At 34.0% G+C, this 16,791-nt stretch overlaps 1 protein-coding gene across 2 annotated transcripts; it reads left to right on the top strand.

Moving 5' to 3' along the window:
• Positions 1–201: 201 nt before the first annotated feature.
• Positions 202–9,187, top strand: RB195_021360 (uncharacterized protein; the record flags this gene model as incomplete). 2 transcript variants are annotated; one of them, XM_064208062.1, is made up of 9 exons in its annotated part: positions 202–433; positions 2,683–2,781; positions 4,585–4,691; positions 5,326–5,367; positions 5,496–5,583; positions 5,821–5,912; positions 6,013–6,141; positions 7,212–7,310; positions 8,966–9,187. In XM_064208062.1, the coding sequence occupies 9 exons, from the start codon at positions 202–204 to the stop codon at positions 9,185–9,187; spliced, it is 1,110 nt and encodes a 369-aa protein (XP_064063943.1). The 2 variants fall into 2 exon arrangements, with proteins under 2 accessions (XP_064063943.1, XP_064063944.1); XM_064208063.1 differs by having other exon boundaries at positions 403–433.
• Positions 9,188–16,791: the final 7,604 nt, after the last annotated feature.

The raw sequence follows: 16,791 nt of genomic DNA, 5'->3' as shown, positions 1-16,791 counted from the left end.
GTTAACACTCCGAGGACATGCTGCTAACTCCTTAACTCTTTTTCAGTCATTCGTTAACACCATTCTGATCCTATGCTACATGATCCAGCAACTCTTTTTCCTTTTTTTTTTACAAAATATATTAAATACGTACGAGTTGCTTCGTGGATCTGCATATTCATTGTCCACATTTCCTTCAACAATTATTTGTTTTTCAGGAAAATGTCAACGTTTATGAATTGTACAAGATGTGAAATTTGCGCTGCAGCGCTTAACATCTATGCACCGATGTCATTCGTTCATTTTTCCCTACTTTTTCGACTAATTCTTGGACCTATTGTCACTCTTGGAATCCTTATTCTTACTCTGGCAATATTTCGTACTAAAACATTACATTATAATGCTCGATTATTGCTGATGTGTATGACAATTTCAGTTATCGTCTGTAATATAGGTAAGTTTTTTTTGTGCTCCGGAATAATCTAGTTCTTCTGGATTCTGAGACTCTAGCGAAAGTTTTGCAATTTGTGCGAATATCCTGAAGAAAAAATTACCTTCTAACCAGTTTCAGTCAAGAAAATCTCATCCATTAATCTCATAAACTTCGATTTCTCTCCGCCCATTATTCCAGAGAAATAAAAAGAAAAAAAAAGAAAATAAGGAAATACAGATATGGAGCAAATATTTGCTTCAGATCCTTCAGTTTATTTGAAGATACTTAAGTGCAAATCAGACCTAGTTGTCCGTATTTTTGAGAAAAAGATTTATTTTTTCTTTTAAAAATTCATTAGCATCATTTTGAGTCTCTGGAATCCTTCCTGAAGATTATTTCTCAACATATTGTTGTATGTTCGAATTCAATGCTAAGTCTTCATTCATATTTGAATTTTTAGTTGATGTAGTCAGCTCAATTGAGAGCAGTTCCAGGATCTAGAAATAAGATCCACAACGATCCACACTCTCCTAACCTGAGCCTTCAACACCCACTGTTAAGCATAAATGTCTATCATATTCTATTTTTTTTGTGGATTCTATACAGATTGAGTTAAAAATTACATTTTTTGGTTCGCCTAAAAATTTGAAGGGTTTATGTAGTCGGTAATGATACTTTAACCATCCTCTATATCCTTTCAACACTTTAATCCTTCAATTTCTGGAAATAACACTTTCAGCAAAATTCCCATGTAGGGAAATTTTTCTAGAATACAGAGAATAAACACAATTTTTTTTATGTTTTTCACATGAAGAACAGCTATGAAAATAAAATAAATCGTTAGCACCTCTCTTTTTTTTTTCTTTTCTTACTTCAGCAAACGAAAAATTTCATCTTCTTCACAATTTTTTCCCTGTAAAGATCAAAAGAACTGACGTTGAACAGAAAAATTCCCAAACTAGTACAATACTCTGCATGAACATTGAAAAACCGACGGTGAGTGACGGTGCGGCACCGTCGGCCACCGTCGCTTGCTCATAACTGCTCATAAAATGGAAACTTCAGGACAACTTATATATCATTAAATTCCCCTCTTTGAGATCTATACAAAAACCGGCATATTGTTGAGAAAGGAGCAAAATGACGCCAAATATGCGCAAAAGAGCAATAATTGGAACCTAACATAGCCTAAGGTTATAGTTGAGAAGGTGTTCAGAGACTCAAACTTTCACATTTGGTCAGAACAGCAAGAAATTGTTGTAGACTTAAAACTTGAAATTGTTGATTTGTTATTTTTTAGTCATCCGTGCGTCATTTTTAGTCATTTTAATTGTTGTATAAAATAGCGGTTCATCCTTACTTTGAACGTTTGTTGCAAGGAAAGAAGCTGTCAAAACAGCCTATAAAATCGCGGTTGAGCACAACTATTCCTGAATTTTGCGAGATTTATATTGCATATAGACAGACGGACCGCTATTTTATACAACAATTAAAATGACTAAAAATGACGCACGGATGACTAAAAAATAACAAATCAACAATTTCAAGTACTCGTCTACAACAATTTCTTGCTGTTCTGACCAAATGTGAAAGTTTGAGTCTCTGAACACCTTCTCAACTATAACCTTAGGCTATGTTAGGTTCCAATTATTGCTTTTTGGCGCATATTTGGCGTCATTTTGCTCCTTTCTCAACAATATGCCGGTTTTTGTATAGATCTCAAAGAGAGGAATCTAATGATATATAAGTTGTCCTGAAGTTTCCATTTTATGAGCAGTTATGAGCAAGCGACGGTGGCCGACGGTGCCGCACCGTCACTCACCGTCGGTTTTTCAGTGTTCGTGCAGAGTATTGTAGCTTTTGTAGAGAAAAAGTTACTACATTATCAACAAATAGTTTTTTTCAGGTAGTTCTTATTTTAAAAAATTTACAAGCAGTGTTCGACTATTAACATCAGAAAATATAATATATAAATATAATGGATAATGAATTGGTTTTGATGTATACGCATAAATTAGTAGAGCTAATAAAAAAATCAGTAGCAGCTGATTTTTTTAATTAGCTCCAACAATTTCTTGAATTAGTTTTTTTTTTGCCGAATTTTGCTGGTTCTTGCTATAAATTTTTTAGAATTAATTGTGGTTCTAGTCGTTTTCCGTCGTTTTGCTTTAAAAAAAAGAAGAAAAAAAAGAAAAAAAAGAAAAAGAAAAAAAAGTTGGCTATCATTTTATAGTTCAAGTTAACTGTGTTAGCTTAAACAGTTGTTATAGGTGTACTTCTGGATGCTATATACAAACTCCTTATCTCTTTTGTACTTCCGGAAGAGATTCGTTGCGAATATCAAGTCTATAAACCGCAATATATTTTTGGTAGGTTTCTTAGATTATTTTAATGGACTGGTATAGGATAGTAAAAGTAACAGTCAACACAGTCGATGTTTCAAAACCATCCTATCCCGAACAAGCTATTCATCCCTCAGGGGCTTTCATCCCTTCTTTGTACAACAACTGGTTCAAACGTTGAAATATGTAAGTTTCGAGAGTGTAAAATGTATCCGAAACAGCTATTCTAGCACAAATTCAAAAAAAAAAACAAAAACGTGGGAAATATCTCGAAATATCCCAGAAAAGCTGGCATGGTCCCTTCAATCAGTTACCTTAAAATGTTTCAGTTCGTATTCAAGAATCTTCTCACACGTAGACCATCTTTTTTTTTTCTCTCGTAAACCTCCACGATTCTTGTGAGGAAATCGAACGTGTTGATGATTTTCAAACGAATTAATCAATGCCAAACACATGATCCTTCATCCCTCATTGTTTCGGAAAAACAAATCTTCCAGAAACACTTTTCTTAAAGATTCAGAATTGTATGAAGACGACAAGAGGGTTTGTGGAGGCTTTTTTTTCTACGTGCCGTATATCACCAAGGTTTAATGCTTATTGAAAGGTAAAGAGAATTTGTGATCGATTGGTGGAAAATTTAAAAATTATCCTTGTGGAAATAGGATATATTAAAAATGTCGACGAGTATTTTTGAAGATCAAACTAGTCGGATTTCAAAAATCAATTTTTTTTTTCTTGTTTAGTGCAAGGTTTTCCTTATCAAACAACAAAGATTAATGCAAGGTTTTATTGGAAAAATAAATTTGTTTGTAATTGCACTTGTTACTAAGCAATTCTGCAGAATAAAATAAGAAATGAAGTAATATGGGTTCAGTAGAAATAAGGTGCACATTTGAATAGCTCGTTAATAATTACTTTATAAAATACGGCAAATGGAAAAGTAAGCCTTGCGAAAAAAAAAGGCAAAAATGCAGGTTGCAAATGCAAATTATATTTTATGTAATTATAATACAAATCCTGATTGTCGCAAAAGAGCACAACAAAATCCTCATCTGCACGGATGATCCATTAAATTCTAATCATGGTAGTCAGATCCGACGACGGGAAAGAACAATTTTTGTTGTTTTGTCGTTTTGCACTGTTTTTTTATACGAAAATTTAACATTAACAGTGAATGGGCTTTTTTTTATCACCTCTATCTTCTGACATTAATTTATTAAAAGCGTTAGCTATGTACAGTACGCTACAGTATCTCCGAATAATTTCATTTAGAGAAAAATTTGAGGCAACATAAATAATGTAGACAGAGAAGGCAAACGCACAAAAATTTACAAGAGATTTATGAAAATGAATTAAATCGAGTAAAAATCAGATAATAATTAATATTAAATAATGAATTTTGTGAATTTTTGGACCCGGAAAAAAAACGATTTTAGCTGAAATATGAGCACAAAAGCGCTGACATCATAATTCCTGAGCGGCTGCGACGCTGCTAAGGAAGGCAGATGGTACAAAATACTATGTGTTGAGTCGAAAACGCACGATCGTAAGCCGCTGCGGTGTCGCGTTGCGGTCACCTGAGTAAACATAAGCGCTGACAACTATATATGTTCCCATTGAACCTCTTTCGAAAAAAAAATTTGTCAAGTTTGCTGAAAACCAGTAAGAAAAAAGTATAATTGAAAACCTAATAAACTAACTGAAACTCTGGATCTGGTTCATACCTAACTTACAGTGTTCCTAACATCGAATTACACACTGTTTGCTCATAAATCCTTATAAAGTCAAGCTGGTTACGACCCAACTTCAGATCTTTATGAAAAATTTCAGCTATGCGAAGCCTTCATACAGGTGGGGGTATGGGACTTGCTTTATCCACATTTTTTCTGGCTGCTGAACGTACTCTAGCAACTATTACTTATGTGACATACGAACAGGTAACGTTTGACAAATTTTTCAAAACTATTCATTACTATTTATTATTATTATTATTGCTATTATTGCTGCTATTATTATTGTTATTGTTGTCACATCGGGCATGGACAGTTACCAAAACCATTTCGGGATGAGTAGCTCATCCTCGGGCATTGGTATAGTTTGTACGATTGATCTTTTTCTTGCTCTGGATTGAAAAAAGAAATTTGTTTCGATATTTGACATCGAAAATCCTAACGCTAGTTTTGTCCATCTCAAAATCTTATGGATTTTTACATTATTTAAACTGCTGAACTCCTTCCTCCTCCTAACTCCTGAAAAACTTCGAACTCGACCAGAATTATATTTTTCAGTAATTGTGACCTTTGATTATACCGTAGTTGTGTCAGCACCATTTTTCCAAGAATTAAACCAGAAGCTTTATCCTGATGAATAAATCCATACGGATATTTTCTAGTCCCAACGGAGTGTTCTAGGAAGAAGTGTCAATTGTGAATCAAACATTAAAAAAGTAACAAGATTTTATTTATTACTATATAGTGACGATACATTAAATTGTAGCCCAAATTTTTTTTTGTACACTTTAAATTGTACAGTGATCAAATAATGTTTTGATCTACCATCGATTAATTTCAGAATGTTCGTCGATGGGTTGGAATTGCCTTGGCAGTAGTGCAGGCAGGCTTAGCTTCTTTTTTTTTCTTATTTATTATTTATTGTTTTTAACATATTATTCACTTGTTTTCCTCATCACTTCCTCTTTCTGTCCTCAGATGATCCTCTGACTCATTAATCCTCATTTCCAGATTCTTCTCTGTCTACCTTTATCGATACGAACCTCTCCTCCACCTCAATTCTATCCCTATGTAACACCTTACATTGGTAATTCAGAACGTGAGTTGAAAGAGAAAAAAATGAGGAAAATTCTTCGTTTTTGATGGAAAACGTTGTTGTTGTTGTTGACAACGTTGTTGACAACAAAAAAAACAATAATTCATGTTTCAATCGTGTTGCAACATCGCCAAAAAAAAAGCATAGAATAATGGTTGATTTCCTTATTTGTGACATTTCCTTGTAAAAAATGTTACTGTTGTTTTCATGTAACTTTCATTTGATTTATTATAACTGCAGGGACGATAGTGTTCGGAAATATTCTAGTCGGGATCAATATTTTTGCTCTATTGGTGTACACAACTTTATACTTGGTGAATCGACGAAGAAGAGTTAGTGAAATCTTTCTAAACGATTCTCGTATGAAGTAAAATTATTTCAGAGTAGAAAAAAAGTGATTTTGGGAAATTTTAATGTTTCCTTCTTTTCCAGAGATTCCTTAGTGATTCACATTTACGTGTGTTATCCATACGATTTCAACTAAGGGAAAATATTGCAACAACACGTCTCATGACACCTGTGATGGCGGTTGTCACAATTATGACCACCTCAGCTCAATGGGTAACGATCAAATTAATTTTTTCTTTAAAAAATACAAGAAAAAAGAAAGGGTAACGATTAAATTGATTTTTTTCTTTGAAAAATATAGAAAAAGACGAAAATAAAAGGCGGTTTTGATAAACCTACAATTAATTTACATATAATAGGTTTCAATAAATTCCCACTCGTATAAAGAGACAAACTTTCGAAAAATCAGGGAATTTAATCGGCAATGCCACTAATTCCATACCATTTTCGGATCATTTGCTATTCTCTCTTATCTCTAAGTGGCATTTGCTCAGGAATAGTCCTAAAATCCTAAAATCGAAAGTATAAACAAGTATTACCTCTAAAATCCTCAGTTCAGGATATCTTTTATTTAAACTCTATGTATTTCCATTCTGTTTATCACCACACTGATTCACTTGTATTTCCGAGTGTATTTTGAGTATCCTGAAAAAGAAATACTGGAAAAATTTCTATAGCATTCTATTGAAGAATCTTTTCTACCCTGTTGAATGTATCTAAAGCTCAATAAGACTTTAAGGACGTTGTATTTAACAAATTTTCCTTCTTCGGAAGAAATAACTGTGTGTTAGCGGAATTAATTTTTTCTTGTTTTTTATAGTTTAAATATTTAGTTCCACTGCTTTATGTTCTCTTAGAATAGAATCATCACTTATATAGTTTAAAAAAATAGAAAATGAAATACTGTCTTTAGTTTAATCTTTAAACTGTTGAACTTATTACCAGAAATGTCGTGTCGATTCCAAAACGTTTTTTTTTTCTCAAAAATTTCTCGTAATAATTCCACTTTTTCTTGATGACGAATCAGGATCCATTACGATAAGTTCTAGTAGTTCTACCTACTTGAATATTGGAAGTCAGGAATAATTTTCAGATCCTTCATTTTTTCTTCGCAAATTTGAATGTTCATATGAGTGAATTGATTCGTGTTGTTTGTTTGTTTTTTTTGGATGCAGACCTTCATTTAAAAAATATTTATTTGTCCCTTACGAAATTCCTACAAGTTTTCAGGATAGTAGAAAGCGATCTTTAAAAATTAACTTTTAAAATCCTTTCGTTTTTAGGTATTCTACACGTATCTACCTATTTTGAATCGAGAGACCGTAGTTACATCAAAAGTCCTGGAACAAGTGACCAGATATGCACCATATGGTGAATTTCAGGTAGGTTTAAGTATAAACGTTAAAATGATAGTGATAAATGCATAATTACAAATTTACTCTACATAATTCAACATTTTTGGTTAATATTTTTAATTATTTTGTGGACTAACTTGAGGCCCAGTTTTCTTCCACAATTCCTTTGTTTATTCGACTTAATTAATACTTAAGAATATTTATAATCACTTTTCAACGATCTTTCTTGGTGACATTAATTAGATTTCTGATCTTCGGCGCTTATCCTGGGTTTTTCTGTACATCTGACATCATTTGTACTGGAAATTACTCGAGTTACATCGCTTTCACTCATTCCTTCGCTTCATACAACTGTCAATTATCCGAGAAGAGGGGAAGAAAGTAACAGATATTATTACTGCATAGAAATATACTAAACTATAATTATGTGGATATATGTATCCATATGAGATATCCACGTTATGATCTTTGAATTATGTGCATAATATTCAACTGGTACGAGTCATGTGGTATCATATTTCAACTGGGAAGTTCATCTAACCGTCAAATGAAAAATCTTTTCAGGATAATATATTGCAGAGTTGACGATCCGCACATATGACACATTTTTATAGAGCCTCCGTCCGTCCGTTTCTAAAATAAAATTGCACATAAAATTTAATTATACTATCGTTAAGCGTTGTGAAATAAACAGCAAGTATTCCTAAGCTGTTAATAAGTTAATTTAATCGAGATCAACTAGGCAAAAATTCTGTTTGTTATAAAAATTGCTCATTTATGCTAAGAAATTAATTAATTAATTCATATAGGAATAACTTTTTTTTTCTGTTGCACCTCACAAATGCATGAAGTATTCCGTTAGGAATAGCTGTGAAGAGAGTCGTCTATTAATTTTTTTATTAATTCCTCCAAAATTAAGGGATCATAGCTAATCTAACTTACTTGTCATTGCTTCGATTTTGAAGAAAAGTCGTCTGGAAGCAGGATTTTTCCGTAATTTTTTACATTTTTAACTTGACAACTGGAAGAAAACGAGTCTTTTGATATTTCTTTACCGAGAAAAACATCTTCAACGAACATTTTTTGAGATTTTGGCTCTTAAAATACTAAGTTGGGTGCCTTTGAGGCAAATCCAGATTTTTGTTCTCTTCTGGATACGTTTTTATCTTTTTCTAAAGCTATTACCGAGACAATACTATGACTTTTCACCAATTTATGGCTAATGGAGTAGAATTACAATTATCAGAAGATGTCCGTGTTACGATTTTCCCATTTCTAATCATCAGTGCTTTACCAAATTCTCTTTTTACAATTTTTTACAATATTTTCGTTTTGCTGTAACAGAGATACAGAACAAACAGCTACATAAAGGTTTTAAACATTTAAAAAATGAGAAATTTTATGTAATACTTTTATTTTCGCTCCACATGTAATAATTGCGAATCATTCCCGAATTTTTATGGATTGCACATGATTGGCAAGTAATAATTTTTAGTAGAAAGCAATAAAATGAAACGCAAACATTTTCCGCACGCAATAGGTTCTATTTTTTATTTCATAGGGATTTTTCAATTCAGCTGTAGTTAAACAACATTTATATACGATTTAATGAGAAACATCTTCTATTCTGATTGCAGAACTAATCAATAAATCGAGTAGTAAGTAAATGTGCTCCATTTCAGTTATCAATGATGCCCGTTCTCGCATTGTTGTTGGTCCTGCTACTCCCATGCTTTAATCTGCACATTAAACGATCTTTTGTTCGTATTTCACATTTAAAAATGTGTTTTCCGGAAGATCCACCATCGATCGATACTGTAACAGCGGAGCAGGCTCGTGATCTGTATTTTGCGAAATTAAAAGGACAATGTTATGATAACGCTGTACCACGTGCACAATTGTAAAGCTTGAACCTACATAGATTACTGTAACAACAGTATACGGGTTCATTTGTGAACATATGTATTTATTTCTATAATACAACTTCTTGTACGTAACCTTTCAAAATTGTTCAATTTTTTTCTTCTGTTTCAGATCTCTGTAAATATTCTAAAATAAATCTGTCTCTTCTTTAATAGCTCAATATAACTGGATCCTGTAACTCTTCCCCCGATGATCCATGATCTTGAAGGATTCCAATATTTGCAAAGTACCTGGAACATTCTGGATACACTTGTTGTTCACTTTCCTCTTAGATCACATCATTACATTCTCTTACATCGCTTACCCTACAAAAACACATAGGAATCCTATTTTAAAATGTTATCCTGGTAAAATGACGAAATCCATGGGCATTAGCTGCATACCATCGACTTTTTTGTTCCACTATTTCTGTTGACAAAAATTTCTCATTTTTATACTACATATACATATTTTATTATATTTTATCATATTATACATATTTTATACATTTATGTTACTGAGAAGTGTCTGAGTAGGCATGCCTTGCACATGTTTCAAAGTTGAAATAGAGGGTATATCCAGAAATATTAATCCGTTAGGAGAAAAAAAAATCACGTATAGTATCGATGCTGCTTGTTCTCCAACCGGAGCTGCATATTTCCCGACGGATTTTGTTTGCAGCAAAACTTGACTGGGGGTATTACTGCGATTTCTCACGAACTTCCCGGAGATTTGCGATCCGGAGTACGTTTTCTGCCCTTGTGGACAGTTGGGAAAAATCGTCAAGTGCAAAATCGTGCACGTGCCCGTGCACACACACACACACACATACGCACACACATTCACAAACATACACTCACACATATACACACAGAAAGCCATCGTCTTGAAGAGTACATTAAGTATTTACTGTTTGAATAGATCTCATAGCTCAAGAGTTGTTTATGTGGTAGTACGTGAGAGCGATGGATGGACTAGCTGAAGATTAGCCGGAAAAATTCAGGATATTGTATGTATGGAACAATGCCATTGTTAAGTACATTCACATCCGTGAACGGAGTCACATGGATTTTATGTACACCGTAACATCCTCACATATAGTTCTCAGTATAATTGAGGCAATCCCCTACCAAGCCACTAACTAATGTGAAAATTAAAAATCAACGAGAACCTTTTTTTCCCCTCCCTCGAACAATGAACACAAATGCAATTCAAAGCAAACTTTGCAAAACATTTGATGGATAGCTGTCATAACATCCTGGACGGCATACGGATACGGGAAAAAAAGCATATGGAGGAAAAGGTTTGAAAGAAAAGCATGACCAAATGGCTTACAATTTTCACCTTGTAAAATCTTATAAAATCTGTAGAATTTCTCATCGGTTAATTTTTTTTTTATCATTACGTTCCTGCAGAAGTTTACGTTGGATCCAATATGTCATCAAAATTTCTTTTTTTTTATCGTTTTATTTTCATTTCTCTTATCGGCAAGGAGGTAGGTAATTGTTAATTTTGGCTTTACATCAAGATAAAAATATGAAAAATCAGATTATTTTAGACTTTTAAGTACGTAAATAAATAAGTACATGATGTACAAATATATTTCTAAAAAAAAAGCTGCGCTCCCGAAACTTTCCTAAAATACCACGGGTTTTTTTTTTGAGTAGGATTCTTACAAACTTCCGTTACTTCCAATTTTACCAAGAAAACACTGCAAAAAAAATTGAATTTTCAAGAAAAAAAAGTTGAAATCAAAAAGAACTTTTTGTCTTCAAATCTATCTACATCGAATCATACCTGAGATTTAAAAGAAAAATTGATTAATTCTGATCTTGAGATTTATTCTCAGAAAATCCTGCAAAGAAAAGATAAAGACCTATTACTAATTTATGGATTCTTTTATGGATTTTTCAGTAGTTTTTCATATATCAACCACGAATAACGGTTGACTCATAGATGCATAGCATGTCTACGAAGGGAAAACCTGCATAATAAAGTCACTAGAGCAAAGTAGAGACATGCAGTTCCCCCCTCCTCCTCCTCCTCCTCCTCCTCCACCACCCCCCATCTCTCCTTCCCGACTGCATAACAAATCCACACTAGAGCGGCCGACATTCCATGAGGTATCGTGCATACGAAAGAAGTTCCTCCAGTTCCAATCAAGCACATCTGTGCTGTCACGTTAAGATCTATATGGTTTAAAAAAATGAATGAAATTCTAAAAAAAAATTTCCCGAAAATTTTTTTTAAATGAGCTACAATTTTATTAGTTTACAATACGGTAGATGTTTGCTATATGAGCTGTCAAAGAGCCGAAAAATTGACGAATGAACAGGTGTTTCCTAAAAAGATGATTTAACGGTCTTCAAAGAATTTCTTGCATAACTCATCTCAGCTAAGATGAAATATGATAGAACCATTGTAAAAATCCTTAGAATCATGGAACCAGGAGTGTTTGTTGCTACAGTACTACATATATAATGTTTTTACCCATTTCCGAAAAAATAAATTCTGCTCAGAATTTTAATAAATATTTAGAATTCGACATGGTCATGAGAAGAATTAATGGAATCTTACATGTTCATACTTTGTCGCTCCGTACTTTTTTCCCCTTTTCCGCACTCTGAAAAGGGAAATTTTCCGCTAAACACCATCAAATTCAGGTAAACATCACTGAAACGTGACACATTGATTCCTGAACGATCCTCGAAATATTTTCATCATAAAAGATGTACAACGCCCTTTTCATCCCGATGAAATAACATCCGGAATTTTTTTTCTCCGTTAGTATTGCAGCGCGTTTCCGAAACGAAAAAGAAAAACGACGAGAAAAAAACGACGTGATTATAAAAAAACGTATTTGTAGAGCGATTTCATGCAAATCGTTATTGGGATTTTTTTTTTTGAAAAAAATCCACTCTCACCCCCGCATTTAAGCTAACGTCGGTCAGTATGATTGTGCCACTCAATGTGAATATTCACGCGCTTCGGCGATCCGCGAATAAATCATAATATCGAGCTTGGAAGTATCTAAATCGAGTGCTTGTGAAGCTAATTGTGGACGACGTGGCGTGGGCGACGTGGGAATTCTCCATTATAGCATATGATGATCTTTGTTTACATAATTTAGTTACAAATCTGGAAATATCAATCCAGAGATATGTAGACAAAAAAAAAGACTCGTGATTAATATATTGATTTGTTTTTTATCGGATCGTTCTGCTTTTTAATTGCTTTTTAATTGCTTTTTAATTGCTTGCTCCCCTCTCCGAAAAAAAAACACTGAGTGGAACTGACTTGAAACAAAGAAGCACACAAAAAAACTATTACGACATGGGTAATGTGCATTTAAAAAAAAAAATCCTTAAAAAATCCATGACTGTCTGAGTCAGACCTCGATTCTGATGTTCACATACAATTTTCAAGGAAAAAATTATATTATCCGTTTAATTAACAAGCAATCTATGCATACTCTCAAAACCTGAAAAGAATTTCCAAGAAAAAAACCCTTATAAATTCTGAAAACATTTCCAGGATTCTGCAACGGCAATCCGAATTTGACACTGACTTCACCACATTTTCAAGGATATTTGTTTTCTAGCAATTCTCCTATTCCCCTAATGTTCGTTTTGTCAATGGCTATAAATGTATGTGTGTGTGTGTGTGTGTGTGTGTGTGTGTGTGTGTGTGTGTGTGTGTGTGTGTGTGTGTGTGTGTGTGTGTGTGTGTGTGTGTGTGTGTGTGTGTGTGTGTGTGTGTGTGTGTGTGTATATATCTTCCGGATATGGCCATCAATTGTCCTTTTTGAGCCCCACATCCTTTATTCCGACCAATAAAAAAAAAACCCGTCGACCTGCCGTGTCTTCGTGGATTCGAGTGGCGAGTCATCAGAACGCTCTTCAACTGCTTCGGGATTTTCACTTCGTTTTCATGCATATGGGAATTATTTCAATAATATTTTTTTATGGAGATTTACTTGGATATGAGGATTCCATCCCACAATAAAGATCGGTCTTTGGTTTAATCAGTGGAATTTTTGGTTGTTTTTAGAAATTTTAATTACTTTACACTACTTTTTCATATGTAGTAATTAGTAGTTACGTCGTTTAGTCCCATCAACGTAATATTGCGAAGAGAATGGATCGGTGTGGATTTGTGTATGTACACGAGTAGACATCAACTCGCTATTCTAACATCTTCGCACGAGTTCCGGCGAATAGTCCCTAAATTCGTTCGCAACCCGGACAACACAATCAGAAAAAAAAAAGAAGAAGAAGGAAGATTTCGCGATTTATTCCTGCGAAAATACTTTATTATCTGGGGAAATTTTCTCAGGAATTTCTTCACGATTATTTACTTTACACCGGTAAACATATGCTTTTTAGAATAGGATTAATTAATTTAAGAAAAAAAAATTTAATTGTAAATCAAACTTGCAACCCTTATATGTTCGTTTACGACTAAGAACAGATTTCGAACTTGTTTATGGCGCGCCAACCCCCATAGTGATTCAAGCAGATGCCACCAACAAGAATAAAAGAAAACAAGGCCTCGATGTTTTGATTGAAAAAAAAAACACGTGTTTTTGCTTATGGATACGCTAGATGAGTTTGTCAAAATCATCAATATCAATAAAGTTGGACACGCGTTCCTTCTTCTTCTTCTTCCTCTTTTTTTTTCTTTTCGTTTATACTAGTGGTCTTCAGGGAGATCACATAGTGAATTTATAAGTCCACCGAGAAAATGTTCTTACGTACAATTTGATGAAGAGATATCTTTGTCTGGGACCTTAGCGGGAGAAATTGATGGAAGCTTGGAACATTCGATAACATTCAAAATAAATCCTTGTATTTAAACTGATTCTCGGAAAATTTTTTGATTATAACAAAAACAGATTCAAGATAATCCTGAAGTATCCTGAATGCTGTAATAGCTATGACAGAGGAATGGATTTCCTTGAAATGCCAATTTTTTCGTGGAAATCGTCTATTTCCCCTTCCCTTAAGTGAACATTCAAATTCTTCTAAAAGATTCCCGCTACTGAAATCTAGTCAACTAAATTGAAGGAGATTTATTGACAGTTTACGGATGGACGGGGAAAAAAAATGAACCCATCAAAACTTTTTTATTCCATTCACATTAATGGTGATATAGTGCACATTAACAGAAATTATCTGAAGTTAAGGTTTTTTTTTTCAATCAAGGAAATCAATCATTTTATTTTCTAGACGTTACTTATATTTTTATTGCAGTAAATGTTAAATGTTTTTTGTAACAAAAAAAAAAGAGAACAAACTCAATTCCAATTTGTTCAGCCACCGTTTTTTTTCCTTCTTCTCCTCTTTTTTTTAGGCTGCAAAACACATTGTTTTCTAGCGCAGAACTATAACTAAGCCATTTTCGTTCGTAGTGTTGATGATTCCACAACAAAAAAAAAAAACGAGGAATTGCAAGCGCTACGAGCGTGCCGTAAATTGAGGTACATCCTGCATTCAAAGCAAATACATCGTCGCATTCAATTAAGGCATAAATGAGAAGTTTTTACGTCAAAAGCGTGGATTTGATGTGTGAACGACAGATGAATGAGGATAATGTTGGAAATTTGTTCCCGTAATTCATGTGGACTCATTCTGAAAAAAAAAAGCCAAGGATTACAATTTGTTGTATCTTAATTCGTAAAAAAAAAAACCATATTCATCCTTATTTGTTATCCTTACCATATGTGTGGAAGAAATCCGTGAAAAGAAAGTGTTTAACATCGAGAATATTCAACACGTCCGCGACACTTACGAGCATATCGAGCGTGTGAACTAGGATTTGTGGACTTAACACAAAAGATGTGTGTTGAATGTTTATCCTTGGGGTCCAATGAAATATCCTGAATTCTCGCAACATTTTCCATTATCCTTTTGGAAAAAAAACACATAGAACATGATTTTTCCTGGAATTGAATCTCTAAAACGAAGGTCAAATCGAATCAGCAAGCGCATGGAAGGTGCAATTGCCTTAATGGCGACTAAAATACGAAGAATTAGGAGGAAAATTGACGTGTAAACATTTGGAAAAGCAACATTTTCATGAAATTTAGTTTGTTCCAGAATCAAAGAATATTTTTGAAAATTTTCTGGATGTGAAGAAAAGTGTGGAGAATGAGATGATTGAATGAATTCAAAATAAAGATTCATGTTATTTGATCATCAACAACCTACGAATCTCCACATATAAGCAGATATCCAGCAGAGTCTAATTGGATCTGATCTACTCAAATAAAACTCTAGCCTCACTAGACTTACAATTGGTCAAAGATCATTTATGCCCTCGAACTCGCACATACACGGACGAGTTCGCTACTCTGTCCCCGTAGCGACCTGGAACCGGATGCGAATCTTGGAATGATTGGACAAAACTCATAATCTACATCTGCTATAGCGGCGCGAGCGCCTTCCCCCGTCGTTTTTAAATCGGCAAATCGGCAGCAGTAAACAAAAAACAACCGAAAAAAAATTGAGGTGTACGAGGTGGAGGGTAACACAATACGAAATACGGAAAAAAAAGCGTTAGTATAGCGTTAAATACAAAAAAAAAACGAAAAAAGCGAAAAATAAAAGCGTCACTGACACTTTATATGGATAAGATCGTGTCGGGGAACTTTTCCCTTTCCTCCTTCATCCTCCTCCCTCCTCAATTTCACATTACGGAAATGATTTCACACGTTACGTAGTACATCGATGATTGTTAGTCGCAATTATAACAATGGATTGAGGTCGGTGATGAGTTACATATTGGCCTCATCTATCGGAGTTCATTTATAATTTTACCTTTAAAGTCAACAATTTTACTACTCGATCAAATCTTCTTCGTATCCATTCCTCCCCATGGATTCACAAAAAAAAAGCGCATTCTGTTTATGCTTCGCCGCCAAGTGGAACGACAAATACACCGAAGAGGACGGATTGCATCGCTATCCCTATATATTTATATACGTATCCACGAAAGTTCAACTGGAGGGTAAAAATATTTCAGTCATTGAGACTTGGTTTATTCGAATAAAAAAAATTCATATAACTCATTTTGTAGCAAGTTGCAATATTTTTTTCCTCTCAAACTAACCACAAATATCTTGTCATTTCTATATCCGTGTTATGCGGTGAAATCTATGGATTCTATCTTGTAAACATATTACGGCGGTCTTCTACTGCACATCCTATTCGAAACCATTCAACAATCTGGAAAAATCCTCGGAATAGGAGGCGCATAAGGATTGTTTTTATAAGAAGTCTATTGAAAAAAAAACAAAAAAAAATGTAGTTGATGGTCCCTTTCGTGGCCTCCCATCGCTCTCATCGCCCGCTCTTCCCGAATATTCTGGCGTATTCCAGATGAAGAGAGAGAGAGAGAAAAAAAAAACGTTGTCAAGCTCTAGTTTGATTTGTTTATACAAGAATCAATAGTAATTTTATATTATTTTACATTCAATAAAATATTTCTGGATGCAATAAGCGTTTGTGTGCCAGTTGGTGCTTAGCTTCTATGTCCCTAGTAAGGTATCCGATTGCACATTAACATGCGGTGAAAGTTTATATGGTCAACCCGAATCCATAGAATA

This window comes from Necator americanus, chromosome X (genome assembly GCF_031761385.1).
Source record: "Necator americanus strain Aroian chromosome X, whole genome shotgun sequence".
NCBI lineage: Eukaryota > Metazoa > Nematoda > Chromadorea > Rhabditida > Ancylostomatidae > Necator > Necator americanus.
This window is presented reverse-complemented; position numbering and strand designations above follow the sequence as displayed.